Here is a 17,755-nt window from a genome sequence, read left to right as displayed (position 1 = left end):
TTAGGAAATGAAAGGATAAAACAGCTAAATAGGATGCTGATTTTTACAGTTTACCAGGTGTTATATCTATACACAAAGAGGTGTTCAGCCTCACTTACTGACAGACAGTCATGGTCCTGTTATCTGCTTTGTTTATGCAAAACTGTAGTAAAAGAGAAAAAGGGTGAGCCTTGGGGAATAGTTGATCAGCTAGAAGAAAATGGGTAGTTCTTATACTCAGGCCAATTCTGGATTTTACTCTCCTGCTTAAAATTTTGAAACCATGCTTCCAAGTAGAGAAAGGAGCACAGACTAGGCCCAGTTAGTCTTGGTCAAATATTTTGAACACTTTGGACTCCACAGTCCTTCACTGTAAATTAAATGGGTTATCAGTCAAGGAAGGTATGTAAATCACCATCAAGCTAATGTTGACACTGAGAACCTCTTGTCTAGGGAAGCAGAAAACCAGGTACCCAAAGAAACTCTTAAAGGCATTGTGAAGTGAATCACAAGGAAAACTGGAAATGATGACAACGAAATCAAACCAACTATCAGCGTTTATCAGAGGGTTGGTCCAAAAGTAGCAGCTGACCAACAAATTAACCTGCAATTCAACAGTTAAAGTTTGATGTCATTTTTTAGATATCAAAAGTCCTATGGAAGCTGTGAGTGAAAAATAAGCTAAAGCTCATCAGTGGAAAAAGTAGCTGCCTAAGAGACCCTAATTATATTTTGGAGATTATTCCAAGTTGCATATCAGTCTTGTTGATCACAGCCAACTACAGAAATAATACCACCCATGTCACCTTCCAGCATAAAGGGCTAGCTCTCAACATGGCAGAATTATAAGCTAGAAAGAATGTTTGGATGAAACATTTCAGAAAAGCAATTCATGGTAGCTATTAAAAATAAAAAATGGCCACACCAATGTGCACTTCCTTCCATCACCTACTGGAATACTATTTGCTATCATAGACATCACTGACGGTTTTCTACAGAAAACAAATGCCTAACACATAAGAGTTCAACACTAATTTTTCCTTACACAGAATACAGATGACCCCTTTGACCACCAACCTGTCTTTCATGCTAGTTTTAGAAACCCTGTCAGGAAGAATAAAAATTTCTGCGGCTTGTGGAACTTTTTCAGGGTATAAGGTCTTGACCAGCAAATATGAAAGTATATTGTTTGGTTTCCTCTCAATATCAATACTTAGTATCACATTTTGGGTCTTGTAAGTGCTCCCATATGTTTCAGAAATAATTAAATTTTTATTGACATTTTGGCCTGCCTCCTAAAGATGAATATCCTTCAGCTGTTAAACATTTGATAGGTTTGAAGTTGGAAAAGTTTTTTATTTAATATTTTTATGCTCTTGAATATATACATACAGAAAAGACAAGAGGTGACCTGAATCTTTTGATGTAGTGATTGGAACTCTAGGAAAAAGGCAGTGACTTTCAAAAACTCTCAGGCTGCCCTTAGAGGAGGGGAATAATCGGTATGTCTTTTGTCATATGATTAAGCTTATCAAATCAGGATCGTTTCTGCATAAACCATGAACTCTGATCTGGTTTTTTGTTTTGTAATGTTATAAAGAATGAAGAAAGCTTGTATATTGGAAAATACTTTTTTTTTTTTTTTTTTTTTTTTTTTTTTTTTACAGGTTCTTGAGTTAATCCATTCTCTTTCACCCAGGAAATCAGGCTTACTTCTCAATTGGGAAAGCAAACTGCTGACCTTCAAGTTACTGATCTCGAAGGGACTTGGGAGGAGGGAGTGTGGAGACTCGTCAAAGAAAGACTGAAATAGTCAGACACTCTTCCCCCAAATATCACAGATTCCCAGCCTTGTGGGATTCTAAGCAAATAACCAGAATATCACTCAGGGCTAAACCTTCCTCTGTAAGCAGACATTTTCTAGCGGTGCCCTGGCCTCGACCCTCCTCAGCGATGGTCTTCAACCTGCGCGGCTAATTCCTTCCTTAATTTGCCTTCACCTTGGGAAAGAAGAAAGAAAACAAAGTTCCTCCTCCCCAGTCCCCAGTCTGCTACATTTCGAAGAAGTGGCTGGAAAACGTCGATTCCACTGGGAAAAGCGTCTGCTGGAGGCTACTGCGGGTCAGGCCCACCTTTAGCTTTAGGTTGACAAATGTCTTCAGCGCGTTCTCAGCTCCGCGGGCCCTAGGGGGTCCCCTAAAATCGCAATAGTGTCCGCCCTGTCTGACCTGCCCCCCTGCAGCGGCGCACATTTCAGCTTTTCAGCTTCACGGTGGAGCTCGCAGTAATTGAGTCGGGAGGGTTATTTTTCCTGGCCTCGCCTCACCGTCCTGAGACTGCGGGGAGCTTTCGGAAAGACATCGCCCCCCCCTCCCCCCACCCCGCCCCGAGGCCCCGGCTGCTTCTGAGCTCTGCCCCGGCCTCCGCCCCGCGGGAACCAGGATTTCGATCCACGCGGCCTCGGCCAGAGGCTTAGGCCGGCGGGTGAAACCACCAGGGGTCCCAACGGAGGGCTTATTCCCGCCCCGCTTCACAATTGGGGGTCAGATCGCATTAACACCAAACCGCCAACCGGGCGGGAGCAGGTGGTTAATTGCATAAAATAGAGTTAACTGCAAGAGACTAACTTTACAACGGTGACTTGGTTTCCCTCCGTAGCTTGGTCATCAAAAAAGAAGGTCTCTCCCTCCTCCTCAGTTGTAAGGCGGGGAAAGGTTCTCAGCGGCTCAAGAAGAAGGCTAGAGGTGCATACTGTCAGCTTAAGGTGACCCGCAGGGTGGCGCGGTAGGCGCGCCGGCCCCCATCCTCGCGGCTATTGGAAGCAGGTTTCCCTCACCCCTTCCTGGAAGGTAAGAGCTTTGGCATCTGGAAGTGTCAGAAAGGAGCCTTTTGCCATAAATCATCCTGAAAAGCATTCAAATCAGACAAGCGTCTAGAGACCCCTTAGACACTCCACCCCCAAAATCCTAGATCAAAGTGCAATTCCTGGAACCATAAACACCTATTATAAGCAAAATCCTACTTATCTGGAGGATGCTAAAACTGAGAGAGAAGGAAGGAATAAGAGGCATTTGTCGCTGTAAATCCCCCGCACAAATTCACAAACTCTGTCTTGTCTTAGATTTGTCAACTGCTTTCTCGGGGATGGCCAACCACAGCTTTTCTCAACTCGCCCATTACGCGTTTCTGGGGTCTCCCGAACAGCTGGCTGGAGAGTTTAGAACGCGGGACTGGACATTGGCTTTCGCTAGTTTTTTCAACCAAGAGAGAAGCAGGTGCGAGAGAGTCCCGAGCTGGGGAGGTGGGAGCGGGAGAAAGAATTCACTTTGTCCTAGTGTAGCGACAGCAAGTGCTTTTTACAGATTACACTAGTGCGGCAAACTTCAGTGCGAAGCACTGTTCGTCCGAAACTTCGAAAACTCCGAACAGAAAACACCCGCCCAGGCAATTTCTGCTCTCGCTGAACTCCCTCTCCGGGCTGCGTTACATTTGCACCATAACACTGTTAATTTCCGAGTTCTCTCAAGAGGGATCAGCAGAGGGACAAGGACACAAAGAGGGGACCTCGAAGGGTAGATGTCTAAGATTCTGAGAGAGCAACTTTCTTGCCTCAGAAATGAAAAAACTCCATTTTTTACCACGACTTCCTTGGTCAATCTAGAGTCAACCGATTGTATTGAAATCTCAAGTCTGGAGCAGGGATGGCCCAGCCGGGCGTCTAAGGCGGAAGCTAGGGGGCGGCGGGGTGGAGGGTAGGAGGTTGGCGGGTGGGGGGGGTGGGGGGTACTAGCATGGAGAGACCTCCCCCCACATACATTCCCTTCCCGGAGACGCGCTCGCTGCACGGGTACCGCGAGAGGGGGCCTTAGGAAAGGCGCTGGCAGCTAGTTGACTGCAGGGTTGAGATTATTCGACACGTGTCTTTTACTCCTCACAATCCATTTCTTACGGGTGATTTATGAACGAACCTCTTTGATCTGGGACGGTTTTTATCTGTCCACTGTTACAGATGACAGACGCGGCTGCTAAAATGCCTCGTTCCCGCTGCCTAAAAGCTTGCTCCCCCCTTCCCAAATGCTGTTGCTTTTTCTCTGGTGATTCCCCACCCCTTGCCTCTTCGCTACCCTCCCCTACCCCCAGCCCCGTTCGCTCTATTAGTTGCAGTCCCTCCGGATGTTTTAAGTCAACAAAAAAGCGCTGGGTAGGGTCAGTTGGGAGCCAAGGCAGGCAGATTTGGGGCACACTATCCCCTTGGTGCCACATGTGTTGGGGTTCTATGAAGGCCTCCAGCCAGGGACCAGAAGAACTAGCTCCCAAAGTGCGGGTACCCGCCTTGGGAAGGGAGAAGGCAAAGCCCTGGCAGTCAAGTTCCCGCGGGGGCTGGCTTTGCTAAAAGAAGGGACGTGGACCCGGGATGCGGAGGGCAGTGTGGTCCGGGGTTCTGTGCGGGCCGGGACTCTTCAGAACAATCACGTCGGCTTAACCAGGGAGGGAAGGAGGCGGCAGAAAAGGGGGAGAGGGGGTCACGTTGCGCGCCTGCTAGTCCCTAATAGGTAAAGGAAAAGCGGAGTCTCAGAAGCGGTTATTAATAGATCTTTTCTTTTTCTTTTTCTTTTCTTTTCGTGTGTGTGTGTGTGTGTGTGTGTGTGTGTGTGTGTTAGTAGTATTTCATTAAAACCATATCCTGGAACAAAGAGCTGCTCTTTCATGTCTCTTTGCTTTGTTATTACTCTGACAGGAGTTCTAAAAACAGGATTTTCCAAATCAAAGGATCCCTGCAGTTCGTGCCCCCTCCCAGCCCCCCTTTCCTTTACCAAACTGCTCTTGGTATCATTATCCCACTACGGATTCTTATACTCTTGATTTAGCCGGAGGACATTTAATAGCTGACTGGATTAAATATTGCAGACTCCAGCCTGCGCTATTTGAAAATCCGGGTCGTGGACGGTGCCTAACTTCAGAGAAGGAAAACTGATCTATGAGATGTGTTTTAAGTTTCACTCAGTCGAGGCCTGCAGAGAAGGAAGAGGAAGAAGGATTCTCTGCTCCAGGTCTCTTTCATATGTTACAAAGTTAAAAGTTTTAGAAGGTGTGTGTTGATGGGGGGTAGCAAGAAAAGTCAAGGGTGGAATGAGGCGAGAGGCAACCTTAGCAAGAGACTAACAGAAGTTTCCTTCTGTCATAATGGAAGAGGGATTTATAAGGACATTTTTAAAGTAAAGAATGCTGCTCTGGAAGGTAGGGTTCTGCCCAGGAATGGAACAAGGTTGTAGGGGTGCATCAGCATACCTCTCTGAAGGATTCATTATCATTACTAAAATGCAGTGTTGACTCGGTCTCTTTCTGCTGCATGTTGGCTTTCAACAATAGTAACAATTCTTTGATTTGGTGTTAAGTTTCAGAAACAAAAGAGGAAAAGAAATTTGGACTATTGTGTCCAGTAGTAGGTTTAGAAATGGAGGTCTGGAGGCCCCAAAGTAACATATCAGAGTCAGGGTGTTGGCAGTTCAACCCAACATTCATCTTGGCTAGGCAAACCCAGAGGCGCAGGACCTGAGGTCTTCCTCCAGGATGCTTTGGGGGCCATAACCAGATATGATATGTACCCAAAGGTAATAAATCAACGTTAAGTTCCTTCAGGGACGGCTGGATGGGTATTTAGATTAAATGCCATAGAGAGAAAAGATGTGTCTGTTTATCTGGTCTTGCACATTTTTAAAACTGTCACCCTTAAAGCTAATGTGATCATTTTGAATTTATTTCAATTCTTTGGAAACCCAAAGAGGATTAATAAAAACTCTGACAGTAAATTTAGATTTAATATTGTGGAAGAAAATACCCCAACTTCTAATTTTTTTTTAAATACAGAGGTGTATGGGCAGCTATAAAATAACTATAAGCCAGGTGCAATTGTCAGTGTAACAGTGACTTAGGAATAATGTTGCATTTAAATGAAGAGCCACAGAACAGTTCATTCATTTAATGTACAGTCTTAAAAGTATTGTCAACAAATATTTAAAACCTTAATGTGTGCAGAGATCCAGGCCTGAGCCACCCGTTAATATTCACAATAGCCTCTATGAACATCTCTCTTAGAACAGAGAAAGGAATTGGACTGTCTTCCACAACTGGGCAACTACTAATTCATTTTAATTTTGTTTATGAACTGAGCTTCTTCCTTCCTTATTTGTACATGTGATTTTTAAGAATCCTCAATCAAACCGATAATTTAACTTCTTAAAAGTCCTACCCAATGGGCAGCAAAGATCCCCAGAGCCTGGGTCCCGGCCCCAGGAGGGAGGGATCACCCGCTCATCTTTCAGCCCATTCAAGCATCTTGGAGGTTTAGGGTCTGTCAGTCCTGGCATTCCTTCCCTCTTATCACTCTCTACCCCTTCAAAAAGGCAATTGATTAGTTTCAGCTTTTCCAAACCGAGATCGGATACGTTTCTCAGGATCAAAAGTCTCCGAGAGGCCAAGACAGAAACGTGGGGGATGGGGAACGTGAAGAAGGAAAGCGCGGGGGGGGGGCGGGAGGGGGGTGGAAATTTGCCAGCCACTTCAACCCTCTGCACCCAAGGCACCTAGGGGATGGGCGGGTGCTGGGAAGGGATAAGATTGTGACCTCTCCTGGAAGAGGCACTTAAGGATTTAAGATGTGTCTTCCCTTTCCGGAAGCAAATATTTAAAGGAGAAAATAGATATCTAGAAAAGGAGGTTGATGATTTATGCCTGGATTTTCCTCCAAGCATTTGCCTTCCTTGTATTTACAGGCGTGGCCCCATTTGCAAATTGTACATCTGTTCTCTTCACGTGACATTTCATAAAAGCCCTAACATCTGGGCAAGATAAACTTCCTTCAGGTACCTGCTTAACTTTTCACTTGTCACACTCGCATCACCCCCGGTGGGTCCTTTTCGCCCTCCCGCCTGACTCAGTGGCGGGGTCTGTGGCGCGCTTTGTTCCAGCCCCCACGCTCTGGCCCCCAGCCTCCTAGGACCCCACATAGCCCCCCTCCCAACGCCAACCTTTGCCACGGCCAGCTTCTTTGGCAGACCCCATCCTTACGTCTCCCGCCTCTGGTTCCACCGTGCAGGTAAATGAGGGCACCATCTTGGACCCAAGGAGAAAAGTCAGATTGCCTTCGATTCCGGCTTCAGACCAAAAACAAAACAAAAAACAAAACAAAACAAAACTGCCTAATAAGCAATATTCAAACTCGCGCTTAGATTCCATAGTCTCATATACATCTATATACTCTTCAGTGGAATGAAAAAAGAGTGCTGCTGATTCTGATGGTTGTCTTTAAATGAACGTTCGCTCTGGTAGATGTTTAAACTGCGTGGTTTACAGAAATTTAATTTCACTTGCTCGTAATTTCCCTTCCCCCCAAGAAGGCTGCCTTTGGGATGAATGTTTTTAGAAATGTTTTTTTCTTTTCCTAATCTGGAATTTTGTTCACGCGTAAGTACGAAGACACATCCACAAACTTGAGGGGGGGGGCGGGAAATGGAAGGAAAAGAAAACAGTCCACGTAAACAAGGACAGCCGTTCGAGGCCTTCGCTGCAGCAAACCCCAAACAATCTCATTGCAGGGCGCCCACGAAATCCCGGCTATAATTGAGTGTTTTCTTTGAGGTTTTCTGACCATGTGCTTTTTGCCATGGTTACTAGGACTCTGATATGAGAAGCTGGATATTCATTATGATTCCGTCCCATCCGTTCCCCCAAGGTTTATCTCCCTGGCCTTTATAAAGAAGGAGACTAGAAAGGGGGGACTTTTGTGCCAGTGATTTTAACCTGCCCCACCTTCCAGTGACCTGCCACATGCTTCTTCCCTCTTTATAGACATCTGGGAATTCCATACATGCCTTAAACTCCAATTACACACCTTCTTCAAAGGACACGTGCTTTGATTTGCTAAGAACATTAAGTGGGCTCACGTCCTGGGGCCTTGGGACAAAAGCAAATGGCAAATGTATCTCATGCCCTGTTTACTGGGTCTATCTTTGGCTGTTCAGTAAATAAGGATAATTAATAATCCTGTTTGCATTTTCGAGGTCTCGGATTCGAAGTTTCTTGGGAAAGAGTGGGGTTGCCGGCTTTGAGAAATCATGAGGTAACCGATCTCTCCTTCCACTTTGTCGGTGCACTTTCCTTCCACTTTCGCTGGTGCTGGGGGTGGGGCACGCTTTACGACACACGCGCAGAAAATTCTGGAAAAGTGGCCCCCGGGGGGGGGGGAGGGACCCCCCCCGCCCCACCCGTGTTTGTCGCTAATACAGGCCTGTCTCTGGAAATGGGAGGTTGGGCCTTTGCCTGACTCTGTGGCGGCTCCTTCTGCTACCGCTGACACTTGGAACCGCCGCCTCCGCGCAGCGGCCAGACGCGGGGCCCCGAGCGGTCCACGCAGTCGGAGAAGGGCGCGGACATTGTCACTCTCCCCACCGTGTGGCCCCGGCCCGCCACCCACGCAGGGGAGTCTGGGCCGGCGGCCCCCCTCCCGCGCGCCGCAGGTGAGCCTCCCGCTCCCCACGGAGTTCTGTTTGGGTTTCCGTGGCGTTTGTACCCCGCAGGTTTGTTTGTTTTTCTTCAAATTACAGATGCAGGGAAAACCGCCTGACATCATGAGAGCGGGACAAACGCTCACTTTGAAGGATTCCTGGGCAGGACTTCAAGTGAAATCATATGCCTGAGAAGAACTTGATACCGGTCTAGAGAAAATAACCAGTTCTGAGTTTGCCAAACCGTGGAATGTGCAAAATGCTCGACTTTTTTGCAAGAGGCCAAGTGTCCCTTAAAAAGCTCTATTATGAATATGAGCCTGAGGACCGAAGGAGCAAGAAGCTTGTGCCGTTGTTGAGTGTGGGAAAAAAGTACACACAGTATGTGAGTTTCTGCTATTTAACGTTATTTTATTAATAATATGTACCACTTTAGGGCGGGTACCTGCAACTGTGCATGAATTATCATCTGTGCATGTGCTTAGCAAGTGTGTGCACGAAGAAGGGAAATGGATGCATATGTTCTCATATGAGAACAAAAATTTACTGCTTTCTTATGACTGAAGGCTATCAATTCAACAAAATTAAAAGCAAGATTGAAAAATATATATAAATGTGCACATTCTTACTCAGTTGTTTAGAATTCACCCAAGGCAATTTTATACAGCATTTTCACTCCAGTAAATGCATTCTGGCTAAAGGGTAGAGTCCCCCGTCCAGCCACCACATTAAATTCTCACTTCTGAAGCAGAGGTAATTCATTCTAATTGTCCTTTAAATAAGAATAGGTAGCAAAAATAAAATGAAAACAGGAAATAATGGTAGAGCTAGAGAAACACAGGTGGCTTTATTTCTCTTCTAAAAAAGAATTCGCCTTGTCGTGTGTATGGAGGAGGACATTGGGAATACAAAAAGAGTCTGCAAGCTGAAAATTGTATTCTAATAGTTAAAATTTCCACCATGAATTATTCTCAAAGTAAAGCTATCTATCACCTTTCATTCATTCATTTATTTATTTCCCTGAAAATCTAGGGGAAAATATTACCTTCAGTTTAGCAACATAAATATGGCATTTGCTTTTCTCCAAAGGGTTTTCCCTTATGAGCAAAGTAAAGAGAATAAAACACCAAAAAAATATTTAAAAATTTAAAAAGGCAAATGATAGGCTACCTTTTTTTGAAACTTCTGGGTTTTGTATCATCAGAGGTAAGAGAAATTACCTTCTCAGCAATGACGGTCAGCTCCATCCTGATGTACATCAAGAAATCTGAAATATCAAATAGTCATACCAAGCTAGTGAACAAGGAGATTCCTCCATGAACAGTTTAGAAAATGGAGGTGGTAGGATGATACACACAGAAGAGAGAATTACCATCCTGATGCTCTCCCTCATCCTTCTAGGGTACCCACCTTCCATTTCTACCCTACACACACACACACACACACACACACACCCAAACACACAGACTTTCTCTTTCTCTCTCTCATACACATACACACACACACACTACAAACACACCCACACCCTACAAGTACACTCACACGTAATCACTTTCCCGGCTCGTGTAGTTATTTGGTAAAGGACTATCAAAATCCAAAAATTAATTCCCCAAGCCTTCACTAATCTCTCAGTGTGTAAGTCAATGCTACAGGCTCCTTATTTGTAAAACATGGTCTAAGATATTCAGAATAGTGAATTTACAATATTGTTGTGTCAGCATTCTCTGATGATGTGTGGGAGGGAAACAAAAAGCTTCAGGCAATATAATAACCTCAATCTGAGTTGAGAAAACACGATCTGTTTGGATTCATATACACTTGTTTGCCATAGCCATTGTTTGAATTAGACACCAAAATTATTTTCCAGTTTGAAAGCTTCCCTGATTACACCTGAATGCAGTCAACTAGATGTAGAAGTTAAGAAGTGATACAAACTTACTACTTCTAATGATATGAGTTATAAAAGCCAATGTTTTCCTAGCTCAGAAATAACCAGAATGAAATAAAAATCAAGCCCCATTTGTTTTGCTGTTACTGTTTTACTTAACTTCAGGTTTTGTATACCTCTAAGTAGCCAGGGAAAAATTACATGTAATTTTGAATAAAATATATTTGCTAATGAACTCACTAGAAAATGAATAGCTCTAGTACTTCAAATTGTGATTGTTCCAATAGTTACTGAAGATACTGAAAGTTCAGGTTCTTTATTGTATTTTACTTCATAGTTATATGTTCTTTAAAGAAGGAGCATGCTTCCCGAATGGATAACATCAATATGGAAAAATATTAACTTTGGTTCTTCTTTTAAGCAAACATGACACTAAATATCATTTTCATTCATGAAAAAAGTTAGGCAAATTACTTTGTAAATGGAATTATCTTTCCTGCTGAATTTAACTTTATTATTTTCTATGCATTCCTACTGATTTATCACGTGCACAGATACAGATCATTTTAATAACACTTCGTGCATCCTTTCAGTGCAATGAACCTATTATTTAGAAATCCTCACAAACAGTGGAGGGCATGACAAAAATATACAGTAACAAGAGAAAATAGTGCTGGCCTCATATTGCTTATTTGCATTTAACTGTTTTACAGCTGCCTCCTCAAAATATGAGCAAGAGAAGTGAATAACGAATTTGTTAAGTTTTTGCTGTTTGGGGACCTAATAAGAGATGAAGGATAGATGCTACAAAGCCCACTGAACACCAAACTGGAATAATAATAAAGCTGTCTTTCTAAATAACATGCCTGTGCCTGTCAGTAGCTAGTTTATTTGCGTTCTTCACTGCTTTGTTTATATTAGTGTCCCCTCCCTCCTGGGTGCCTCCAGAGTTAAACAAGTAGATATTTACCTCCAACTTAATCCTGAGTTTTAAAAATATAGACCAAACTCTAAGGTTCTTAAAATTTTCAATCATATTTATTTATTGCAGAAAAATAATATACAAAGATATTTACAAAACAATCATAAAAATATGAATGCATTTAGACACCGGATCTATTTGCATTTTACCATGGGTCAACAATAAATAAATAGAATGTTGTTTTTTGTATTTTAAGTTTTTTTTTCTCTCAGAGGAAGAATGTAAAAAGGAATTAACTGACTGTGATTTTGCAAGTCAGTTTAATCCCCGTATTTTTATTTCTAAAGACGTTCTTAAAATTCCTCTGGTTGTTACCATTTTAAAATGGAGAAAAGTCCATAATGATGCCTTTCCTTTCAGTGGCTGATTGGCACGACCTCTTGAGAATGCATGCATGAAAAAATAAAAATAAAAACATTCTTCGTCAAAAAAAAAAAAAAAAAGGAACACAAACAACTGTTCAGACTTCTATCAGAATGTAGAGGTGTGAGGATGGTGCCGCTGCCCGTCTGGGAATCACTGTCCACGGGCCTGTCTCGCTTTCTCTTTTAAAAGTGCGCCCCACGCCCTGTTTCTTTGAATTTGGGTTCTGCTCTTCTAATTTCCAAGAAAATCTTTGGCATATATATTTATTTTTAGTTATCCAGCTCCAGAGTCTCTAGACTGTCCATTTTCTCCTTCTCTGGAAACAATGACATCTGCAAAAACCCAGAGGGGGAAAGTTGGTTATTGTTTAGGTCTCCGTGGCTGTTTGCTAAGACTAGTGAGCACTGTTCTTATCACCACTACTGAGAAATTACGCTGAACAACCTGGAAGGATTTCAGCCCCAGGGCAAGAGGAAGTGGGTGGGCGGAAAGAAGGAGGAGGTGGAATTTGGAAGCATTTGTTTTAAGGAGAACGAAAACTTAAAGCCCAAGGAGAGGGAGGCCCTGGCAAGAAAACCGTCCTTATACCCGTGACCCTCGAATCTCTCTCAGTCTTCCCTCCTGTCCGTCACGCACACTCACGCACACGCACACTCCTCATCGGGGCGCATGCCCCTCTCCCTAGCGGGGACCGACCTGCCTTCCAGGGACGCTGGGGGGGGGGGGGGGGGGGGGGGTTTGAGGTGGCGGTGCCAGGCTGGGTGGGAAGGCTGAGACGGGGGTGAGGAAGGCAAGGTGGACGGGGAGCCGCGGCCCGGCCGTCAGTCCATCTGCCACCTGAGCGGCGGAAGGGCGAAGGGGCGCAGAGGCGCCGGTCCTTACCTAGGTCTCCGGCCCTGCCGAGGGGGTGGGGAGCTCCGCCTGCTAGTGGGACGCGGACATGGACCAGGCCCCCTCCATCCTCCAGACCGAGAAGGCGTAGCTGAGTCGCTCGTGGGCCACATAGCTGCAGCTTGCCATCTTGGAGTCCAGCTCGTCGCTCTGGAGAACCTGGTAGAGGAAGTCGATGTACCTGGCCGCCAACTTGAGGGTCTGGATCTTGCTCAGCTTATCCGAGGGCAGCGTGGGGATGATTTTCCGCAGCGCGGCGAACGCCTCGTTCAGCGACTGCGTGCGCTGGCGTTCCCGCACGTTGGCCATGACCCGCTGCGTCTGCAGCTCCTCGTACGACTGCGGGCTCCCGCCGCCGCTGCTGCTGCCGCCGCCGCCGCCGCCGGCGCCTCCGCCGCCGCCGCCCGCAGACTTCTTGCCGCGCTTGCCCTGGGCCGGGCTGCCCGGCTCGTCGCCGCCTCCGACGCCCCCGCCCGCGGCCCCGCCGGGCCCCGCGCCGCCGCCCGCGCTGCGCCGGCTGCTGCGCCGCTTGCGCCCCCCGCGCTTGCCGCTCGGCGGCTGCTGCCGGTCCGGCTCCTCCTCGCTGTTGCTCAGGCTGTCGTCGGCCGGCGAGACTGGCGAGCTGGACACGTCCTGCATCATCTCTCAGGTGGCAGCGCGCGGCCTCGCAGGCCCGGGGCAGAGGGGCGGCCCGGGAAAAGGAGGAGAGCCGGGCGCCTCAGCCCGCCAGCTTCCCCCGCGCGCGGCGCCGGCCCGGGCGGTGCGGCCCGCCGAGGAGGGAGCGGGAGGAGGGACGGGGAGGATCTCCGCGGGGAGGGCGCGCGGGGGAGGCGGGGAGGGAGGCGGGAGGGGGAGGGGACGGTGTGGATGGCCCCGAGGTCCAAAAAGAAGGCGCCCAACGGCCGCACGCACACCCTGCTCGGCCTCTTGGAAACGCTGCCGGTGCCGGCGAGCCCGCGAGGTGTCTGGGAGTTGGACGAAAGCTGCAGACTTGGAGGCTCTTATACCTCCGTGCAGGCGGAAAGTTTGGGGGCAGCAGTGTCATTGGCCTGACGTGGGGAGGAGGGACTTTTCGAAGTTTTATAGGAAAGTTTCCGCTTTCCAGCCCCGCTTCCCCGTCCCCACCCCCCCTAACCCCCCTTCCTCAGGGTCTGACAATTCGTTCTCCCAAACCATTCAAAAACGACCTGGCTCGGGCGGCCGGCCCCTCTGCCCGCCTCCTTGCTGCCCTCCCCTTTCCCTCTCCGCCGCCCTCCGCAGGCGGGCGCGGGGCGATTTCCTTCCGCGTCCGAGCGCGCGGGCCGCGCCCCCGCACCCGAGCGCAGCCCCGGAAAGCGGCCGGAGGGGACCTTTCGGCCCCGGTGTCAGTCCCTCCCGGAGTGGCTGTGACAGCAGCGGCAGCAACAGCTTCGACGCAGTGGGTGATGTCTCATCTCGCCCCTGTACCCTCTAGGTCCGTGGGGCCGCTTTGGGATTGCTGGGGATGGGGGCAGTAGCAGGATAACTGGCAACCGCGGAGCTCCCCCCAATAGCCAGGTAGACGGGCCCCCAGAGTCGCAAAGGCCAAACCACCGTGGCTGGCCCTGAGGTCGTGGGCGTTTTTGAAGACGTGGCTGCGACGCGGGGACTGCGGATCTGTGCCCCGGCCTGCTCTCACCCCTCCCTGAGAAGCATCTGGGCCTTCCTTTTCCCTCCACAGTGACCCAGTCTAAAAGCTTCCTGCCACTCAAAAGACTACACCTCCGACGGTGCTAGAGACAGTTCGTTCTTTCTCCGAAGTCAGTCCTGTCCTTGGAGAAGGCAGCGGGGCCGGAGAGGGACAGTGCAGCGTCTTCGCTGCGGCCCTGGTCTCCTGAGCTGCCAGCCCAAGGTGGAGGACCCTGTGGCCATTTCATCCCTACCCTACTCTCAAATAAAGCCCCACATTGTGACCTCTAATGGTAGGCTCCTAAGAGAGTGAGAGTGCGATGGGGTTCAAGCCCCCGAACACGCGCGCGGCTGATGGTTGTGAGACGCACCTTCTCCACCCTTCATTCCTAGGAGGTGGAGTGGACAATTATGCTTCCTGTGACCCAAACGCGTTCCAGTTACTTGGACACTTTTGTATTTTAAGCCATTCTAACGAATACGTTAACAACAACGAGCCCCAGAGCCCCAAAGAGGGTGTTGATGCATATTCTGGCAAATAGGAGGCAACAAAAGTTGGTGGGCTGGAAGGGAAACCAGGGGAGAAGAGAAACCCTTCTTTGCAATGCCAGACTTGTTTCTCTTTTTTGGAACGAGTTGGGATAGAATAACCATTTCGTGTTCACCGTTAAGTTGCAAAGCAAACTAGAGGTCAAAAGCAGTAGTCGGTTTTCAGGGGGGGAGATTTAGGGGTGCCGAGGTTGTGTGCCCTGCGCAGGCCGAGCTCCACTCACGCTCTCCCCAGACTGGCCTGTCAGAGGAGAATTAGCTCAGCGAAAGTCTCCATTCTGGGCCTGACCGAGGGTCGCGGCTGTGGGTGTGGGGAGGAGGAGGAGGGAGCCCAGGCAACTGGAGGGCAGGCCATGTGGCTTTGCCTCGCTGAGGCTCACAGTTTCAGTCCGGAAACCCTGGGGTCTGGAGCGCCTGGAGCTGACTGAAGGGCTCAGACTTCTGGGGGAGGTGAGGGCTAGAGGCATCCCTCTCTCCCGTGGGGGTCGAACAAGGCTGTGCCTTCTTGGGAGGGGCGACTTGCGGGATTTGGCTATCACCATTTTTACAAATATGCAGAAACAATGACCACAGCGTGCCAACTGGCCTGCCCCGAGAGTCGCCGCCCTATTTTAAAATGAGATCCTGTCTGAAAATTAAGGATATCTCCACTTATAGTATGCAGGCAGGTATCCTTAAAACGAAGTGCACTGTGATAAGTCACCCTTTTGTTTACGTCTTCTGCCTTTAGGATTTTATCTCTTGGAAGCTGAGAATAAGGCAGAAATTCTGCCACACTCTACCAAGTGTTCTCTTTTATAAATGCGAGTTGCCGATTATTCCACAATTTTTATTTGAAGGTGGCTGCAAAAATCTTGAAAATTTTCCACCTCTACCTCTCTCTTTTTTTAAGATCAATCTCAAATCTTAATTTTGTTTTTCTTTTCCCTTTAGTGGAATCCTTAAAACTAAAGAGATGGCTTTTTCCTTTGTGGCTATGGGTAATCAAGACAGGAAAGTGTGGGCAAAGTGTAAAGGGAAACCTTACCTGACCAAGGGGATTTGGGGTTGGAGGATGGAAATGAGGGCAGAGGAGCTGGAGGAGAAACCAAGTCCACAGCAGTGCAGGAGCCAGGGATCGTTAGCCAGCTGGACTTGCAAAGTCATCAGTCTCCAAGACTGGTTCTTAAACACGTGAACCCAACCCTGTTCTGGGCACTGAACTTATAGGGGATGAAGAGCGCCTGGCCATTGGGTACCAGGGATCCCCGGGGCTGAGGCTGTGCTCTCGCTCTCGATGCCAGAATGCTTACAAGAGAGTTTAAAATGAATGACCTAACCAGAACCGTCCCAGCATGGAATCTTCCTGACAGAGTCACAATGAATGACTTTAGTTCTGAGAAGAAATTTCTCTTGAACTCTTCGAAGGAGTGGAGGATGAGAATGAGAGGGGTTTTGAGTGCCTACAGGTTTCTTTTTGAGCAGAAGGCTGTGGCTTGCCAAATGAATTACCTCTCAAAATGTCTGGGGCTTGATACTCCCTACTTTGCAAACTGTAATATTTCACGGCCGGCTTGTCCCGCTCTGTTCATCTATAGCTGTATGTTACCTAACATTTTATCTAACAATTTTCTTGTCCACACTTGCTGGGGAAAGCAGACTTAGTTCAAAAATCCTAATTTCAGGCTCTTAAAAACAGTTTTAGAAATTTCCCTTTGGGGCTGAACTCAGCTTGACTTGAAGGACGGTAGTGGAGAACTACCTTCTTTGGGAATACTGGATTAATTGGAATTAAATAATTTTGTCTACTTCTAAAATAAATTCCCTGAAAAAAAATGAACTGAAAACAAAAAAGTTTTTCTTTTGCACTCAGATAATTCAAAACGAGCTTTGTTTTCAAAACTGCAAACTTGGCATGTTCGCAGTCCTTCCTGAGGAATGTGTGCTGTGTTGAAAATTGAAAAAAACTACTGTTAGAAGAAACAAAGTTAGGAATCTCATACTGAGTGTACGCACTAAGTATGTATCTGTATTCTTCCAGTTTGACTATATATGCACTGGCATTCTCTTAACAGTAATCATTTATAAATACTTTTAGAGAAGAAAAAGAAACATACATATGCTATAGAATTGTTAGCAAGATAGGAAATTTTGGAGTTGGATTTGCACAAAAGGTGAGTATTTGAATCTGTTCCTACTCTTTCTTCTTAGTCTTTGGATGACCTACCACCTGTAGATTGGCTTAGAGTTTTGTGAAATCATTTCTCTGAATTGCATGAATGAAGCACAGGAGCGTTCACACAGAAGGGGGCGCAAATTGGAGAAGGCTGCAGTTGAATGAAATTGTACATCTTAGATTTCATCTTGTTTTGGACACTCCACAGGGATTGCCTAGTTTGATACTGAAGTAAGAGAATTTTATCAAAGTGGAACATAAAGTTTGTGTCAGCACAAGTGACTTCCATAACTGTGTGAAAGCAGATTCTTTCTCAGCAACACAGGCAGCCTTAATGATGTTTGAACACCTTGCCCTAAATAAGAGAGCATTCTCTTTCTCTTAAGGATAGTTTAATTTATGAATTTAACTGATTCTATATTTCTCCTTCTGAACCCCTTTAAGGAACTGAAATTATAAAATGTGAAACTTTCAATCCAGAAATAAAATGAAAAAGAATAAAGCATAAAAAATTGAGTTGCCAAGAGCACCTCAAATGAGCCAATCAAATTTTCAAATAATCTTTAAAATATCTGACATTCTGCATTCAAAATGAGGATAAGGTAAAGAAGCATAATATGCTGAACTCGTATGTAGAGAGGAATCCGAGTGTGGAAAGTATGGAGTCTTGAAGAGCCTCCCCCCCCCACGCACACCTTTATTGGCTTATTGGGTGTGCAGGCTAGAAAGGTTGTGTCCCAACTTTGCTGCCATTTAACCTTGGTGAAATACACTCTCACCTATTTCGGGGAGCT

The 17,755-nt window shown here is 46.8% G+C and overlaps 1 protein-coding gene across 1 annotated transcript; it reads right to left on the bottom strand.

Moving 5' to 3' along the window:
* Positions 1–11,486: 11,486 nt before the first annotated feature.
* TWIST1 (twist family bHLH transcription factor 1) lies at positions 11,487–13,252 on the bottom strand. The gene is made up of 2 exons (XM_032401226.1): positions 12,602–13,252; positions 11,487–12,051 (listed from the first exon to the last, which is right to left on the bottom strand). Exon 1 carries the CDS (start codon positions 13,250–13,252, stop codon positions 12,644–12,646), a length of 609 nt encoding a protein of 202 aa, XP_032257117.1. The 3' UTR covers positions 11,487–12,051; positions 12,602–12,643.
* Positions 13,253–17,755: the final 4,503 nt, after the last annotated feature.

This window comes from Phoca vitulina, unplaced genomic scaffold (assembly GCF_004348235.1).
Source record: "Phoca vitulina isolate PV1807 unplaced genomic scaffold, GSC_HSeal_1.0 scaffold4, whole genome shotgun sequence".
NCBI classification, from domain to species: Eukaryota; Metazoa; Chordata; class Mammalia; order Carnivora; family Phocidae; genus Phoca; species Phoca vitulina.
Note: the sequence above shows the minus strand (reverse complement) of the source record. Positions and strands in the feature narration are given on the sequence as shown.

What these genes read in the sequence shown, in the direction of transcription:
- TWIST1 (XM_032401226.1), bottom strand. Translation starts at nt 13,252, where the DNA reads ATGATGCAGGACGTGTCCAGCTCGCCAGTCTCGCCGGCCGACGACAGC.